The 16646-nt window shown below is 38.8% G+C and overlaps 1 protein-coding gene across 5 annotated transcripts in view; it reads left to right on the forward strand.

The window, feature by feature from the left end:
* The first annotated feature begins 3644 nt into the window (after positions 1 to 3644).
* RBL2 (RB transcriptional corepressor like 2) overlaps positions 3645 to 16646 on the forward strand; it is a 68930-nt gene continuing 55928 nt past the window's right edge. For 4 of the 5 annotated variants that reach the window (XR_014019699.1, XM_081274799.1, XM_081274798.1 and 1 more), the window contains exons 1-4: positions 4153 to 5269; positions 7212 to 7342; positions 9371 to 9571; positions 13539 to 13603. Coding sequence is in view for 4 of the 5 variants with exons in the window: in XM_081274799.1 (XP_081130925.1) it covers positions 5006 to 5269; positions 7212 to 7342; positions 9371 to 9571; positions 13539 to 13603 (661 nt within the window). In the remaining variant the exon portion in view is untranslated. Of the gene's footprint in view, positions 5270 to 7211; positions 7343 to 9370; positions 9572 to 13538; positions 13604 to 16646 lie in introns of all 5 variants that reach the window. The other variant, XM_081274800.1, reaches the window with a different exon arrangement.

Below are 16646 nucleotides of genomic sequence, written 5' to 3' on the forward strand. Positions count from 1 at the left end.
AAACAATCATGAAATTCATATGGAATAATAAAAGACCCAGAATAGCAAAAACAATGCTAAGCAGGAAGTGTGAATCAGGCGGCACAGCAATACCAGACTTCAAACTATACTACAGAGCAATAGTAACAAAACCAGCATGGTACTGGTACCAAAACAGGCGGGTGGACCAATGGTACAGAATAGAGGACACAGTAACTAATCCACAAAACTACAACTATCTTATATTTGATAAAGGGGCTAAAAGCATGCAATGGAGGAAGGATAGCATCTTCAACAAATGGTGCTGGGAAAACTGGAAATCCATTTGCATCAAAATGAAACTGAATCCCTTTCTCTTGCCATGCACAAAAGTTAACTCAAAATGGATCAAGGAGCTTGATATTAAATCAGAGACACGGCGTCTGATAGAAGAAAAAGTTGGCTATGATCTACATACTGTGGGGTCGGGCTCCAAATTCCTCAATAGGACACCCATAGCACAAGAGTTAACAACTAGAATCAACAAATGGGACTTACTCAAACTAAAAAGTTTTTTCTCAGCAAAAGAAACAATAAGAGAGATAAACAGGGAGCCTACATCCTGGGAACAAATCTTTACTCCACACACTTCAGATAGAGCCCTAATATCCAGAGTATACAAAGAACTCAAAAAATTAGACAATAAGATAACAAATAACCCAATCAACAAATGGGCCAAGGACCTGAACAGACACTTCTCAGAGGAGGACATACAATCAATTAATAAGTACATGAAAAAATGCTCACCATCGCTAGCAGTCAGAGAAATGCAAATCAAAACCACCCTAAGATACCATCTCACTCCAGTAAGATTGGCAGCCATTATGAAGTCCAACAACAACAAGTGCTGGAGAGGATGCGGGGAAAAGGGCACACTTGTTCATTGTTGGTGGGACTGCAAATTGGTGCAGCCAATTTGGAAAGCAGTATGGAGATTTCTTGGAAAGCTGGGAATGGAACCACCATTTGACCCAGCTATTCCCCTTCTCGGTCTATTCCCTAAAGACCTAATAAGAGCATGCTACAGGGACACTGCTACATCGATGTTCATAGCAGCACAATTCATGATAGGAAGATTGTGGAACCAACCTAGATGCCCTTCAATAGATGAATGGATAAAAAAAATGTGGCATTTATACACAATGGAGTATTACTCTGCTTTAAAAAATGACAAAATCATAGAATTTGGAGGGAAATGGATGGCATTAGAGCAGATTATGCTAAGTGAAGCTAGCCAATCCTTAAAAAACAAATGCCAAATGACTGCTTTGATATAAGCGGAGTAACCAAGGACAGGGTAGGGACGAAGAGCTTGAGAAGAAGATTAACATTAAACAGGGATGAGAGGTGGGAGGGAAAGGGAGTGAGAAGGGAAATCGCATGGAAATGGAAGGTGATCCTCAGGGTTTTACAAAATTACATATAAGAGGAAATGAGGGGTAAGAGAAGAATAATACAAGTGGAAGAAATGATTTACAGTAGGGGGGTAGAGAGAGAAATGGGGAGGGGAGGGGAGGGGAGGGGAGGGGGATAGTAGTGTAAGGGTAAAATTTCTAAGCTGATTCTAAGCTGCAAAAGTCTGAGTTAAAGTGTAAAAGACTAGGGCATTGTAAAGCTTCTAGATTGCAAGGCCTGGGCTAAAAAGTAAACAATTCCCCTGCTATCCCCGGAACCTCTAATGTCTGTAAAGTTGTTAGGACAATGCGGGAGCTGCTCAGTAAATATCTCCATTGATTCCCTGGTTGTTTAATAGCTAAGGGCTCCAGGTAGCATGGCACGTAGGCATCCAGGCCCCAGAACCAATCAGTTTGAATGTGTACCCCACTTGGAAGTGACCAATCACCCCTGCCCAAACTGTTCCCGCCAATGAATGGACTAATCATGTATCAGAGTTGTTGTTCAATTTTCCCGCGCCTCATGATGATTTGTTCTGATGTATGCAAAGCCCACCGCCCTCTCCAAAAAGTGTACTTAAGCTCTGCTTGACCTCTGCTCTGGGCTCTGGGCTGCTCTCCCTTCTTGAGTGAGCACAGAGCCCCAACGCGTTGGAACGGATCCCCCCCCCTAATAAAATCCCCCTTTGCTTTTGCATGAAGTTAGTCTCGTGTGGTCTCTTTCTCCGACGCTTCGCCGGACCCTTACAGTAGAGAATAGGATAGACAGCAGAATACGTCAGACACTAGAATGGCAATATGTAAATCAATGGAAGTGTAACTGATGTGATACAGCAATCTGTATACGGGGTAAAAATGGGAGTTCATAACCCACTTGAATCAAACTGTGAAATATGATATATTAAGAACTATGTAATGTTTTGAACGACCAACAATAAAAAAAAAAGACTGAATCCCTAGAAAGATGCCCCCTTTCAATCCCCATTAAAGATCTGCTGCAGAAAGCTCAGCAATGCTAGGAAAATTTACTTTTTATTCCAATCAAGACCTAAACTTAGGTCTCTGGCTTCCCTTTCTTGATACATTTACTACAAAGGACTTAAAACTGTGAATTCTTCCTCTTTGGGATGTATGTGAACCTTTTACAACACAGGAGTTCTTAAGGATCTGAAAGCCCCTGTAATCATCAGGAAGGCTAAGGCCTTCTTCTAGTCTCTGGGGGAGGATAGCATCCTGATTTTCATAATAAACAGCTAGCAGACCCAGCTGGCCTAATGGCATTAATGCCACCAGCCCCTTGTCAATTTTCACTTGAGCTCTGTTCTTTCCCCCTCTCTACTCCTTTCTCCTCCCTTTTAAATACCTGGCCATCTTTGTACAAATTGGAATGGAACTCAGCTCTTTCCCCTTACTGTCAGCAGCTACTGAGTAAAATCTGTTTTGGGGCTTTAACTAATGTACAGCTTGGTTTATCTTTGATAACAGGTTTTCTCATGTGATCCGGGCTTCTGGTATACTGTGGTATGGTGGATGAATTCAAAACCTAGTGGAGGGAGAGATGGAGAGAGAAAAAATGAACATGTGTCTGCCAGGTGGAAGACCTGATACATTTTATATGTCTGTGCAAATCCAACTCCAAAATGGCTACTAATTTTACTAAAGGTTCATTGTGTCAAAATTGTTCCTAAGATAACATGTTTCATATTTCCATCTCCCTCTCTATTTGCAGATTTCTGTTCTTCTCTTTCCTGCCATTATAGCTTTCATATCCAACCCTTTTGTCCCAGTACTTCTTTCCCTCAGTTTATACTTAACAAAACAAAAATAGCAAAACAAAAATAGCAAAACCGCAATGTCTTTCAGCTGTTCGCCATGAAAATGCTTTATACTATACCCAATAATAAAGAGGACTGGCAATTTAAAAACTTTAAGTGGAAAAAAGAAGATTGGAAATAAAGTGATTCAAGTCCACTAAAATGTAAAAATAGAAAGTAAAATAATAAAAATTAAAAGGAAATAAAGTTACGCCAATTGGGTGGTTGAGGATAGTACACCTAAGTCACAGTGAATGTAAATTTGTCATGTTGGGGAGGGGATGGAGAATTACTGCATTTAAAAAAATCAAATAATTACTTGAAAGGCTCACATAACACTAAAACATAGGAAAGAAATAGAAATTACAAGCAGGGCTGAGGTTTGAATTTAGGTGATAAGCTCTTCCTGTTACATTTTGGACAAGGACATCCAGATGATAAGGAAGTATTTCTGGGAACAGTTTGGATGAATCTTCTCCTGTCCATGTTTCTTGTACTTTTTTATCTTCAGAACAGCTTCTGAATGGTCTCACGATGGGAATATACTTAATATACGAAAAAGTAGCTTGTATTTCATCCCCCAAAATCAACACAAGCTGATCTTTTTCTTCATAGTTTTTGGCCCCCTTGAGTTTTCGGTTTGGACTACATTTCCCAGCGGGCCATGCTCAATACTACGGGTGCCTTCAAGAGGTCAAGCGCCGGTGGCGGCGACGCAGTCGCGGTACGGGCGACTGACGGGCGACTGACGGGCGGGCGCTGTGCTGTTTGAATGGCTACGGGCCCTGGCCTTCACCTCACCTGAGGACCAGCTGTCCAGGGGTGCGCTATGCCGTCCGGTGGCGACCAGTCGCCGCCGCCCCCACCTCCTCCTCCAGTTGCTGCAGGCTCTGATGAAGAGGAGGACGACGACGGTGAGGCAGAGGACGCCGCGCAGCCGGCTGGGTCGCCAACCCCTCAGATCCAGCAGCGGTTCGACGAGCTGTGTAGCCGCCTCAACATGGATGAGGCGGCGCGGGCCGAGGCCTGGGACAGCTACCGGAGCATGAGCGAGAGCTACACTCTGGAGGTACGCTCGGGGGAGGAGGCGAGGGGCTTCCTGGGCCTAGTCGGCGCGCCCCGCCGCGGGGATGGGTTGCCTTCCCAGTGGGTGTCGGGCGCCCGGCAGGGACCCCCGGCCGACCCCGGGTCTCGGGGCGCCCGGGTCTGCGGCGCCCGGAGAGCGAGTGTTCCTCTCTGCGCACCGTAGTACTGCAAACCGGCGTTTAAAGGGCTCTCGCTGCTCTGGAGGTGAACTCTTTCTCGCCGCTCTTGTGTTTAGGACGGGGTACACCTTTGTCCCCAAAATTGCACAACCAGGTTGAGATGCGCTAGGGTCACGATTACAAAAAAAAAGGGGGGGGGTTGCCTGTGTAATCATCTAATCTCCCACCCACCAAGGTGGTCGAACGAACAGGTGTCGTTGTCCAGACCGTGGGAAGAGTGGGCGAGACTCGTGCTAGCGCAGCGATGGGCCGGATCGGAGTGCTCGGGTCTCGAGGCTTCTACTCCATTTGTTTTCAATTTCGGCTCTACCTGATTACCTCTGCCCAGGTGTTGCAGACTTTTGAGTCGTTAAGTTTCGGGCTGTGTTTATGGACGTGTAAACCAATTAAGGCAACTCTTCCTCCGGCCAAATGAAATGGGCTTTCTGCCTGTCCGGACCTAGATAGACGCCCCCAGTTGTTGCTAAGAATCAGGACGGCGACTACCTTGAGGATCAGGGTGGTTGTCGCCGTGATGCGGACGTGTTTTGTCCCTTTCTTCAGACGAGGCTTGCATATGAGAAAAATAGCCCTCCTAGCCAGTGGCTGTCAACTCTGTAGGCGCCTCCCCTTCATGGGCCAATGGGAAGTGACACGGAAGTCCGGATTGTTTGTCGGCTGTTTGCCTGTGTGTGTGGCATTCAAACGTGAGGCCGTTCGATTTTCTCGAGTAGTTTTACGTGTAGCTTGTGGAAAGAGTAGGGCAGATAGGCTCCAAATACGAAGGCCTGCTACCAAGGTATGATTTAACTGTGACATGCTGCTTTTGCGTATGTGTCTTTCTGTTGACTGCTTAAAAAAAAAAAAAAAAGATCTTATATTAGTAGAATTTCAATGCGATCACTAATTCCCTCGCCCCATTGCTATTTCTACAGAAAAAGGCAGTAATGATGACTTTAGAACCTGACAGACCTGGGTGACTTTGAACAAATTACTTGACCACCGGAAAACTCAATTTTGTTATATGTAAACTAGAGATATTTATACCTACCCCACAGAACTGTCTTTAAGGTTAACTAAGGTAACGTGTGGCCCATCATGCATACTGCTTCAGAGTTTACTGAAGTATATTGAGGTGATGTGGCTGAAGAGGCTACTTCTCTGGGTGCTTTCCTAGTAGACTTTTTGTTTGTTTGTTTGAAGGACATACATGCCTCCAAACAAGCTCTAATTTTACCCTTAAGATATTCCTATAACTTAGAACAAGCATTGTCACCATACAGTTTAGGTATTGCAACTCATAAAGATTGTCATGTTAAGTCTAGTGTTACCTTAGCAACAGATGTTAGTGAATTGTTATTATTTTTGGTACTGGGACTTGATCCCAGGACCTTGCAAATGCTAAGCAAGGGGTTTCCTAAAGAGCTTCATCCCTAGCTCCTTTTTTTTTTTTTTTTTGTTAATTGTTTTGAGACTTGGTCTTGCTAAATTGCTCAGTCTGGCCTCAAACTTGAGATCCTTCTGCCTCAACCTCCCCACAGCTGGGATTACAGACATGTGCCACCACACCAGGCTTAGTAAATTAATTTTGAAAACATGTTTGGTTACTCGATTTTTTTTTGATCAGTGAGACTTTAATCTCTTCTTGGCCCAGAGCACCTAATAAATGCATGAATATTTGTTCATGTACCAAAAATTTCTTTAGTACCCATTACTACTTGCCACAGTATTCTAGGTGCTAGGAATAAATCGGTGAACAAAACTAAAATTCCCTGCCCTTGTGGAGCTTATAGTCAGATATGCTGAAAGGTAACATGGGATGGGAATCTCAGGTAAATGTACAATGAAAAAATAAAGTTCTGTGATATATTTAATACAGAATACTGGTTTTAGAATTTTACCTTTTTTAATTTTTATTTTTTGGTACCAGAAATTGAACCCAGGGTCACTTAACCACTCAGCCATATTCCCAGCCATTTTTTATGTTTTATTTTGAGACAGATCTTGCTAAGATCTTAGGGCCTCACCAAATTGCAGAAGTTTGTCTCAAACTTGCAATCCTCCTGCCTCTGCCTCACAAGTCACTGGGATTATAGGCATGTGCCACTGTGCCTGGCTCTTTGATTTTTTATATTTTCTGTGCTTTATTCCTGTGTTTCCCTTCGTTTCTAGGGATTAAATTCAGGGTGCTTTACTACTAAGCTACATCCCCAGCCCTTTTTATTTTTAATTTTATGTTATTTAAGTTGCCTAGGAGCCACAAACTTGTTGTCCTGCTTCAGCCTCCTGAGTCACTGCAGAGCAGCTAAGGATTGAGCTGCTAAGGACTGGCACAGCTGGAGAGCTCTTTGGGCATCTCTCTCTATATGACTGATCACATCATATGGTCTCTCCCCAGCATTGTGACTCAAGGTAGTCAGACTTCTCACATGTTGGTGTAGGACTCCCAAGCACATGTTCTGGAAGATTAAGTGGTATCACTTCAACCTGTGTTATTTGTTGAGGCAGTTAATCAATTTAAGGGGACATAGACCTATGCCCAGGTTCAAGGTGAGGAAACACTGACCTCCCACCACTCATGGAAGAATGTGTCACATTTTATGAAGAGCATGTGGGACAGTACCATTTTTTGAGAATAAAATGTCCTATAAGCATATAAACTACTCTTTCAATTTAAACATAAGAATTTTTGTATTGAAATATACATAGTTCATTAGCTAAAAATCTACTTTATTTTACAGGGAAATGATCTTCACTGGTTAGCATGTGCCTTATATGTGGCTTGCAGAAAATCTGTTCCAACTGTAAGCAAAGGGACTGTTGAAGGAAATTATGTATCTTTAACAAGAATCCTGCGCTGTTCAGAGCAGAGGTAATTATATTAGTTTGAAGTATAACTAATAAAAAAACTTATAATTCATAGTGATAAAAAGAATTCTCTGTCCATTATTCTCTGAGCATGTGGATTGCTGAATTTGGACACCAGATCATGGTTTTCCTTTACCACTTCAAAGTTAGTACTCATTATATTTTATTAATTTAATGAAAATATTTGCATTATATGTATTAGGCACTTGTGTGGAAGAATTTACTTTTGAAAGTTATTGTGTAAAATGTGGAGAAATCGAAATAAGGATATTAAGAACTTTAGGAGACACTCCAGATTGAAAAGGCAAATAAAATATTAGTCATATGGTATTTTGTTTATAACTATATGTACAGGACTTGTGTCTTAATGTGTATACATGGAACAGGTAGTAAAATCAAAGGTGTATGTTCTCTGACTCTGCTTCTTGGGATGGTCCCTAAATAAATTACTAAACACATGGACAAACATGGGTATTACAGCATTTTTGTTATAAAACATTAGAAACAACCTAAATTTCCCTTGGTTAGGGAATGAATGCAAAAAGTCATGGTGTGTTCATGAGTAGGAATGTTTTTAGCAATTAAATGAATGGATTAAATCTGTTTGTATCAACATTAATGAATTTCATAAGCATTGAGTTGAAAATCAGGTTGCAGAATGCTACTTAATGTATGATTCCTTACATATAAAATACGAAACACATGCAAAAGTGCTTAAGTTTATGGATCCACATATTTAGGTAGGAATCAGAGTAGCTTCAGTGTGGTTATCTTTCGGGAAGAAGGACTAAGGAGGGGAATTGGACTAAAATGAGGAGTACAAATGGGAATTTTGACTATTTATGTAGTGTTTTTAGTTTTTAAAGAAATCTGAAGTAAGCATGGCAAAATTTATTCAGTATGTTAATATTTGTTAATCCTGGAAGTTGGGTACGTATTTGCTAGTTATGTTACTCTTGTTCATTTTTAAGAGAGAGAATTTTTTAATATTTATTTTTTAGTTATCGGCGGATACAACATCTTTGTTTGTATGTGGTGCTGAGGACCGAACCCGGGCCGCACCATGCCAGGCGAGCATGCTACCACTTGAGCCAAATCCCCAGCTCTTGTTCATTTTTTTATATTTTAAAATATTTCATAATTTAAAAGGCAAACCTCAGGTAGCCAGATACAATGACACAACCCTGTAATCCCAGTTAGTCAAGAGGATCTCAATTTTCAGACCTGCCTGAGCAATTTAGCAAGATCTTGTCTTAAAACTAAATTGAAAGAGATTTTTTGGCACCAGGGATTTAACCTAGGGCCACTTAACCATTGAGCCACATCCCCAGCCCTTTTTTATATTTTATTTAGAGACAGGGTCTTGATAAATTGCTGAGGCTGGCTTTGAATTCACAGTCTTCTGCCTCAACCTACTGAGCTGCTGACATTACAGGAGTGCACCACTGTACCTGGCTCAAACTAAAAAAAAATTTTTTAAAGGTATAGGTATGAAACTCAGTGGCAAAGTGTATGCCTAGTATCCATGAGGCCCTGGGATCAATCCCCAGTACCAAAAAAAAAAAAGCCAAAACCAAAAAACAAACAAACAAAAAATCTCAGGTGTAAGGATCAGAGTAATAAACCAATCTGTATGATATTAAGCTAGTCAAAGACATGAGTTGTGACTTTATATTACTGTCACAATATAATATTATTTTTTATTTTCTTTTTTTGTGTTATTGGGGATTTACCCAGGGATACTTTACCATTGAGCTACATCCCCAGCCACTGTTTTTCTTTTTGGTTTTTGTTTGTTTGAGACAGGGACTCACCAAGTTGCTTAACTCCACTAAATTGCCCAGATTCCTCTTTCCTCAGCCATCCCCCCGCCCCTTGCCTGGGATTACAGGCATGCTCCACGGCACCCAGCTAAAAGTAATATAATTTAGTACAATAATTTTGGTTTACTTTTATCTGTTTGTATTGATATAAATATACTTCACTTTTTATGTTAGTCATGAAATTACCTCATTCATATCTTTATTATCAGCTTAATTGAATTTTTTAACAAGATGAAGAAATGGGAAGACATGGCAAACCTACCCCCACATTTCAGAGAACGTACTGAGAGATTAGAAAGAAACTTCACTGTTTCTGCTGTAATTTTTAAGAAATATGAACCTATTTTTCAAGACATTTTTAAGTATCCCCAAGAGGAACAACCTCGTCAACAGAGAGGAAGAAAACAGAGGTAGGTTTTTATATCCATTTCTTGGGAATAAGTGTTTGTCTTTCTGAGTTACAGTTTTGATACCTCTGTTAATTTTGCTAGTGTTAAAAAAGAAATGTGATTTCATAAAGAATTTTTTCCCAAGAGTTTTCTTTTAATAATGGTTTTTACTTTTCATTGTGTGTTATGAAGAGTTTGACTTCTTTCGTTTTGCAAAATGTATGGGGGTCTTTGTTGGTATAAACTTTCCCTTTTCATTTAATCAACCAAAAATGCAGACTACAAATCAGACATTTGGGGTATTCAGCAATCGGCTGTCCTTGGTATACACTGCATATTGACTGTAATATTTTCTATTATTGACTATAGAGACTATTCTTTAATTTGATTTTTATGCCAAATTGAGTAATAAATAACCCCCTGAAATGACTTCTCCATGTATTTTGATATTTATTATCAGAGTACAGAAACTGGACTCAAGAAGGCTAGAGGGAACTGAAACTATTATGAATTTGTGCTTTCTGATCAGCTCTGCAAAGTCAGTAACTTATTCTGGCTCATTGTCTTTTGTCTTATAGCTAAGGGCAATCAGAGGATACAAATTTGACAAAAGATTTTCTATAAAATAGAAATGGAAATTTGTGTTTAAAATAGAACTAGAAAAGTGTTGATAAAGTGCAGGAAAAGGAGTTATGTTTGACTGGAATGAATAATGTTTGCTTCTCATTATGGAAAAGTTTTCCCAAGCTATGAAGGATGTTTACAATAAGTACAAACTTTGGAAAATATGACAAACCACAATTTTTTTTTTTTTTTTTTTTTTTTTTTTTTTTTAAAGAGAGAGTGAGAGAGGAGAGAGAGAGAGAGAGAGAGAGAGAGAGAGAGAGAGAGAGAGAGAATTTTTAATATTTATTTTATTTTTTAATTCTCGGCGGACACAACATCTTTGTTGGTATGTGGTGCTGAGGATCGAACCCGGGCCGCACGCATGCCAGGCGAGCGCGCTACCGCTTGAGCCACATCCCCAGCCCACAAACCACAATTTTTAAAAAAAGTTTTTTAGTTGTAGATGGGCACAACACCTTTATTTTGTTTATTTACTTTTATGTGGTGGTGAGGATCGAACCCATGTGTCACATGCTAGGCAAGCACCCTACTGCTGAGCAACAACTTCAGCCCAGAAACCAGAGTTTTATATAGTTGACACTACTGATATGGAAGCAGCTGCTCTAGTTTGCTTGAAGTTTGGGAGATTGACTATTTGCAAATTAAGTATTTTAAACTTTGGATATAATTTTTTAAAAATTTATTTATTTTTATGTGGTACTGAGGATCAAACTCAGGGCCTTGCCTGTGCTAGGCGAGCACTGTACTGCTGAGCCACAACCCTGGACACAAGTTTTATTTTGTGTTTCAGCAAGGCCAGTGTGATTGTTTATAGAAAGATATAGAATATCTTTTTTCTTTGGAGTGTCTAGAAACTGATTTTATATTGCACATGTTTTGATATTTATTAGGCTATATATACTACCTGTTTCTATTTAAGAAAATTATAGCTGGCACTGTGGTGCCTGCCTGTAATCTCAGAAACTCTGGAGGCTGAGACAGGAGGATTACACATTCAAGCCTAGTCTTGGAAATTTAGTGAGACCCTGTCTCAAAACAAAGAAGTAAAAAGGGCTAGGGATATGACTCTGTTGTAGAGTACTCCTGGACCCAATCCCCAGTATCACACACACACACACACAAAAAAAAAAAAAAAAAAAAGAAAGAAAGAAAGAAAGAAAACTATAAAATTAATTTAAATTTTGTGTTTGGTGGGGTACCACAATTGAAGCCAGGAGCATTCAACCACTGAGCTACATCCCCTGCCCTTTTATTTTCTGTGTGTGTGTGTGTGTGTGTGTGTGTGTGTTTGTGTTTGTTGCTGGGGATTGAACCCATGGCTTTGTGCATGCAAGACAAGCACTCTACCAATTGAGCTATATCTCAGCCCTTATTTTCTGTTAGAGTCAGAGTCTCACCAAGTTGCCCAGGCTGACCTTGAACTTGTGATCCTCCTGCCTCAGCCTCCTGAGTAAATGGGAATATAGGATTGTACCACCTTGTTTGGTTATTAAAAATTTTTATATCACTTTTTTTTTTTTTTTCTGGTGCTGGGCATTGAACCCAGGACCTTGCCCAGGCTCTACTAAGGTACTCTACCCTCCCCCAGTCCTATAGCACTCTATACTTTTTATTATCATTTTCTGCTTACAATAATACTAACAATGTATAGCACTTACTGAGCATTTATTATGGGGGCAGGGACTCTTCTAAAACATAAACAGATATCATTCAGTTAATCTTCATGACAATCTTATGAGGTTGATATTATTGTTACAAATGGGGAAAATAAGCCTCTGGGAGGTAATTTGGCCAAGTTCACACAATTGATGAGTGTGAAGTTACTATTGAAACTAAGGTAGTCTGATTGCAGAATCCCTGTGCTTCACTATAACTGTATGCTACATCTCACACACATTATAATTTGAAAGTTTGTCATCAAGTATTTATTGAACACTTACCTAAAGGAAGTACTTTGTTAAGTTTTATGTAGGACACAGATATTCACAAAAAAATCCCATAGTTTCTGTCTTTTGAGCATTTACAGTGTTGTCAAGGTGAGGAGGCAGATAAAAAGACTCCCGTTTGTGTGATACATCTTATTACAAAAGTCACCAGAATGCAATAGATAGTAGAATATAGGATTCCTGAAGCAAAAATAAATCTAGATGAGTGAGTTGGGAATGGACTAACTAGAAATAGGTCTTAAAGGATGGGCAGGATTTTAACAGGTAAATTTGGAGAAAATGCATAGCCTTCTGTGTGGAGGAAAAACAATAGACAGAAGCAGCAAAGCAAGAGGAAATTTGGCAGCAAGTAGGTTAGTCAGATTTTTTTCTGAGTTTTTAAGTTACAAATCCAGAATTTAGAGCGGCTCGAATATTAAACTAAAAATTTTGAATTTTATCTTGATGGACAATCAAAGCTAGAAATAATTTATCATGTACTGTGGTAGGGAAGCTACTTTTAAAAGTAAATCACTGACTTTTAATTCTTTCGTGGAATTGCTGAATTAAGTACACAGTATTATATCCAAGTAGAATAAACTTTTGACAGATGGAGGACTAATGCTCAGGGAGAGAAATGTACCCAGCTAATGGGGGTACTGGAAGTAAACCCAATCTCCTGATCATCTTCAGGGTATTTTGCTCTTCTTGACACCCTGTTATAATAAGGCTTTTGGGATGTCTGAACATTGGCAGAGGATTTTTTGGAAAGCCAGATTTAAAGCATATCTGATCAGACAACTTGGCAAAATATAACAGGTACTTTCAATGAATGGAAGTGTAAGGGCTTGTAGGAAGGCCAGAATTCACCTTAACAAGATCTGTTTATGATTTGACGTAGCTGGGAATATTTTTAGGGAGATGTATTCTCAGCTATGAGAGTGGGGGCAGAGGATACGCGACCTCCTGTAGGAGTCTCGAAGCAACATTAGCTATGACGGTGTTATAAAGATGATTACTGTTTTTCACTTTATTTTCTACCCTATGTATCTTTTAAAAAATATTTTATTTTATTTTGAGTTGTATTTGGACACAATAACTTTATTTTATTTTTATGTGGTACTGAGGACCGAACCCAAGGCCTCGTATGTGCTAGGCAAGCGCTCTGCCACTGAGCCACAATCCTAGTCCTGTATCTTGACCTCAAAACTTTCAGATATTTTTCTTTCTGAGATGAGCTCTTTCCTTGGCTCCCAGTTATTTCCTCACAGTGTTTGGTTGGGGGTAGAATTTCTTACACATTTTCCCTGTGAAGCTGAATCTGGTATTATCACTCCTCTAACTGTGGGTTTTGTTTCACACCTAATTTGTAGTCATTTGGGATGTCTTTTTCTAATTCTTCTGTTGTCTCATGACCTTTTTTTCCTCCCCCAAAGGCGACAGCCCTGTACCGTGTCTGAAATTTTCCATTTTTGTTGGGTGCTTTTTATATATGCAAAAGGTAAGAAAAGAGTAATATTTACTTACATATTAAGTAGCTTATTTAAATTTTAAGATATTAATTTTATCAACCTGTAATATGTCTTAGGAAGAACAGATCCTCATTGAAAATTTTCTCAAGGATTTGAATCCCAGATTCTTTTTGTACCACCTTTTTTAAAAAAGGGTCTTTTGTAATTCTTTACACCATCCAAATCTTCTCTTATGAAATGGAGAATCCTTTAATTTTGTTCTTACTCAACATCTTTTGGACCCAAAGCTGTTCTTCTGAATTTCAAACTGAAAACACTTTCTATTATGAACTGTATTTTTCTTGACATGTCATTCAGCTGAGTGGGCCTGACCAGCCTAGAGTAGTTCAAGTTATTATCTGCATATTAATCAGCTAAATATACTTAACCAAATGTTATGTTAGGTTTATTTTCTCTCCCTTTCTTATCACCCCATTTCACTTATTCAAGATCCACATTCACTGAATTATGTTTAGACTTCTGTATTTCTACTTAGGAAATATTCTTAGATATCTAAAGGAAAAAAAAGAAAATATAACTGGTTAGTTACATAGCTTTTTTTTATATTATGTGGCATATCTTTGCCTATAAGATAGCCTAATAAAATATAAAGTTAAAAACAAAGTATCATAGAACTGGAAGGATTTTCACAGATAAGGTAGTTCCCCTTTATCTGTGGAGAATACATTCCAAGACCTCTAAGTGGATGCTTGAACCCATGCGTGGTTTTGTATCTCATGTTCTTTTCTTAAAATTGCTTTTATTTTTTAAATACATTAGAATGGAATGCATCACAATTCTTACTACACATATAGAACACAATTTTTCATATCTCTGTTTGTATAAAAGTATCTTCACACCAATTCATGTCTTCATACATGTACTTTGGATAATGATGTCCATCAAATTCCATTATCATTGCTAATCCTCTGCCCCTTCCCTACATGTTCTTTTTTTATACATACCAACATAAAGTCTAATTTGTAAATTAGGTATCATAAGAGATTAACAATAATAACATAATAAATTAGAACAATTATAGAATATAAGAGTTATGTGAATGTGGTCTCTCTCAAAATATCTATTGTACTTTAGATCTTAGCAACTTCAGCATACAATTTTTTTTCCTTATTAAGTCAAGAACTGTCACTTTTTTACCTAAAGATAGCACTTTAGGGCTTCCCTGTGGCATATCTAGGTTGCTGACATTACTACTTTTGCTTTTTAAGGTTATTATTAAGTAAAATGAGGGTGAACGAAAAACTGCTATACTGTGACAATGGATCTGATAACCAAGAAGACTACTAGTGGATGGATAGTGTGTACTGCATGGATACACTGGGTGGAGCAATGAACAGCAAAACAGATTTCATTTTACTATTCAGAACAGTGCACAATTTAAAACTTACAAAGTGTTTATTTCTGGAACTTTTCCATTTAATATTTTCACACTGTTGACTTAATATCTGAAATTGCAGACAGTGAAACCATGGATAAGGGGAGATTTTGTAGAAGAGATCCTCATTATTAGATCAAGTATCTCAATTTACTCACTTTAAAATTGGGCAACTGAGGCCCAGAGACTAGGTATTAGGAACAGAGCTAGAATTTGAACCCAGACCTCCTGGCTCCTGATTTCATGCTGAATATGAAAGCTTCTAGCAAGGATGTGTCATGCTATTTGTCTCTAGATGTGGTTTGTTTGGCTATAGCTGGTCTTCTCTAGTTAGGTGACAGACATCCGTACTTCCTTGAGCTGTGTGCTTGATACAAAAGAAGCCTTGTCTTCTGTCAAATGTGAACGATATGCTGTGCATCAGTCTGGCAGCTTTCTGTAGTAGGATAAAGGTGACATGATCTGTGGTGTGAAATAAAGGGTTAGGAGTCTATAAACCATTTTTATAATGGCTGCAACAAGTTTTAGCTTGTGGGGCTGATATTATATATGATAGTAATCTTTTCAGATGATTGTATTGGGAAGGTATGTCTGATTTTCAGGAGTTTTATCTGTTTTGTTTGTACTTACGAATAAATGTATTTGGTACCATAAAAACTATTAAAATAATATTTGTTGTCCTCACTTGATCAACTGAAGTGGTATATTTTTTGTCACTTCAAATAACTCAGTGTTTGAATCTTATTAATTCAGTCTATAACAACTTGATCCAAAGCTTTGTCCTTTTATAATCTACCACTGTGGGTTTGTTGTTGTTGTTGTTTATTTTTGTTTAGGGTTTTTTGTTTTTGTTTTTTGAGACAAAGTCTGGCTATATTGCCCAGGCTGTCCTTGAACTCACAATTTTCCTGCCTCAGTCTCCCAAGTAGCTGGGATTACAGGTATGCACCCCACCCGCACTATGATCTTTTATGATGCAGGAGAATCTTTACTCAGAAATCAGCTTAATTAGTTTTCTTCAGTTCTTGATTTATTTGGGAGGATGATGGCCTCTATAGACACTTTTCATGATGACTTTTTCTGCAGCATATGAGTATCCCAGACTCTCTCATTCCTGAACTAAGAAACTTTTTGCTTGCTATCTTTGTTGACTTCATATGGTTAAGTACAAACCAGTGGCCAGTTTGGGCTCATCACACAAAGAATTTTGTGGTCAGAAAACCAATTGGTACCACTTCCTATTTTATAGGAAATCTCAAATCTTCTCATTCTTGATAAATTAGCCAAGTCTATGGGTTAAACAGCTTTCCAACTAGCTGTTTTCTTTCTTGATTGAAATATAAAGTATCTCACAAGGTGAGATTTATTTATAAGGTCAGGGTATGGAATAGAAAGAATGTCACATTGAAACAGACCTAGAATTTAAATTAGAAGCCGATCTTCAGGGGCATTTCAGCTTTTTGTCAGAAATTACAGTACTAGTGGTTTTTCTTCCTGTGGCAAGTACATGTGAGTGGCAAGTTTAGACTTGTCAGTGTGATGGGCTTTGTAGCTTGAAACCAGTAGGTGCCACTTCCTGTTTTATATATGAGGAATTAAGTCTAATATTAAAACTCTGTAAAGCCAAGAAAGTTCAT

The sequence above is a fragment of the Spermophilus citellus genome (assembly GCF_964194105.1).
Source record: "Spermophilus citellus genome assembly, chromosome: 18".
NCBI lineage: Eukaryota > Metazoa > Chordata > Mammalia > Rodentia > Sciuridae > Spermophilus > Spermophilus citellus.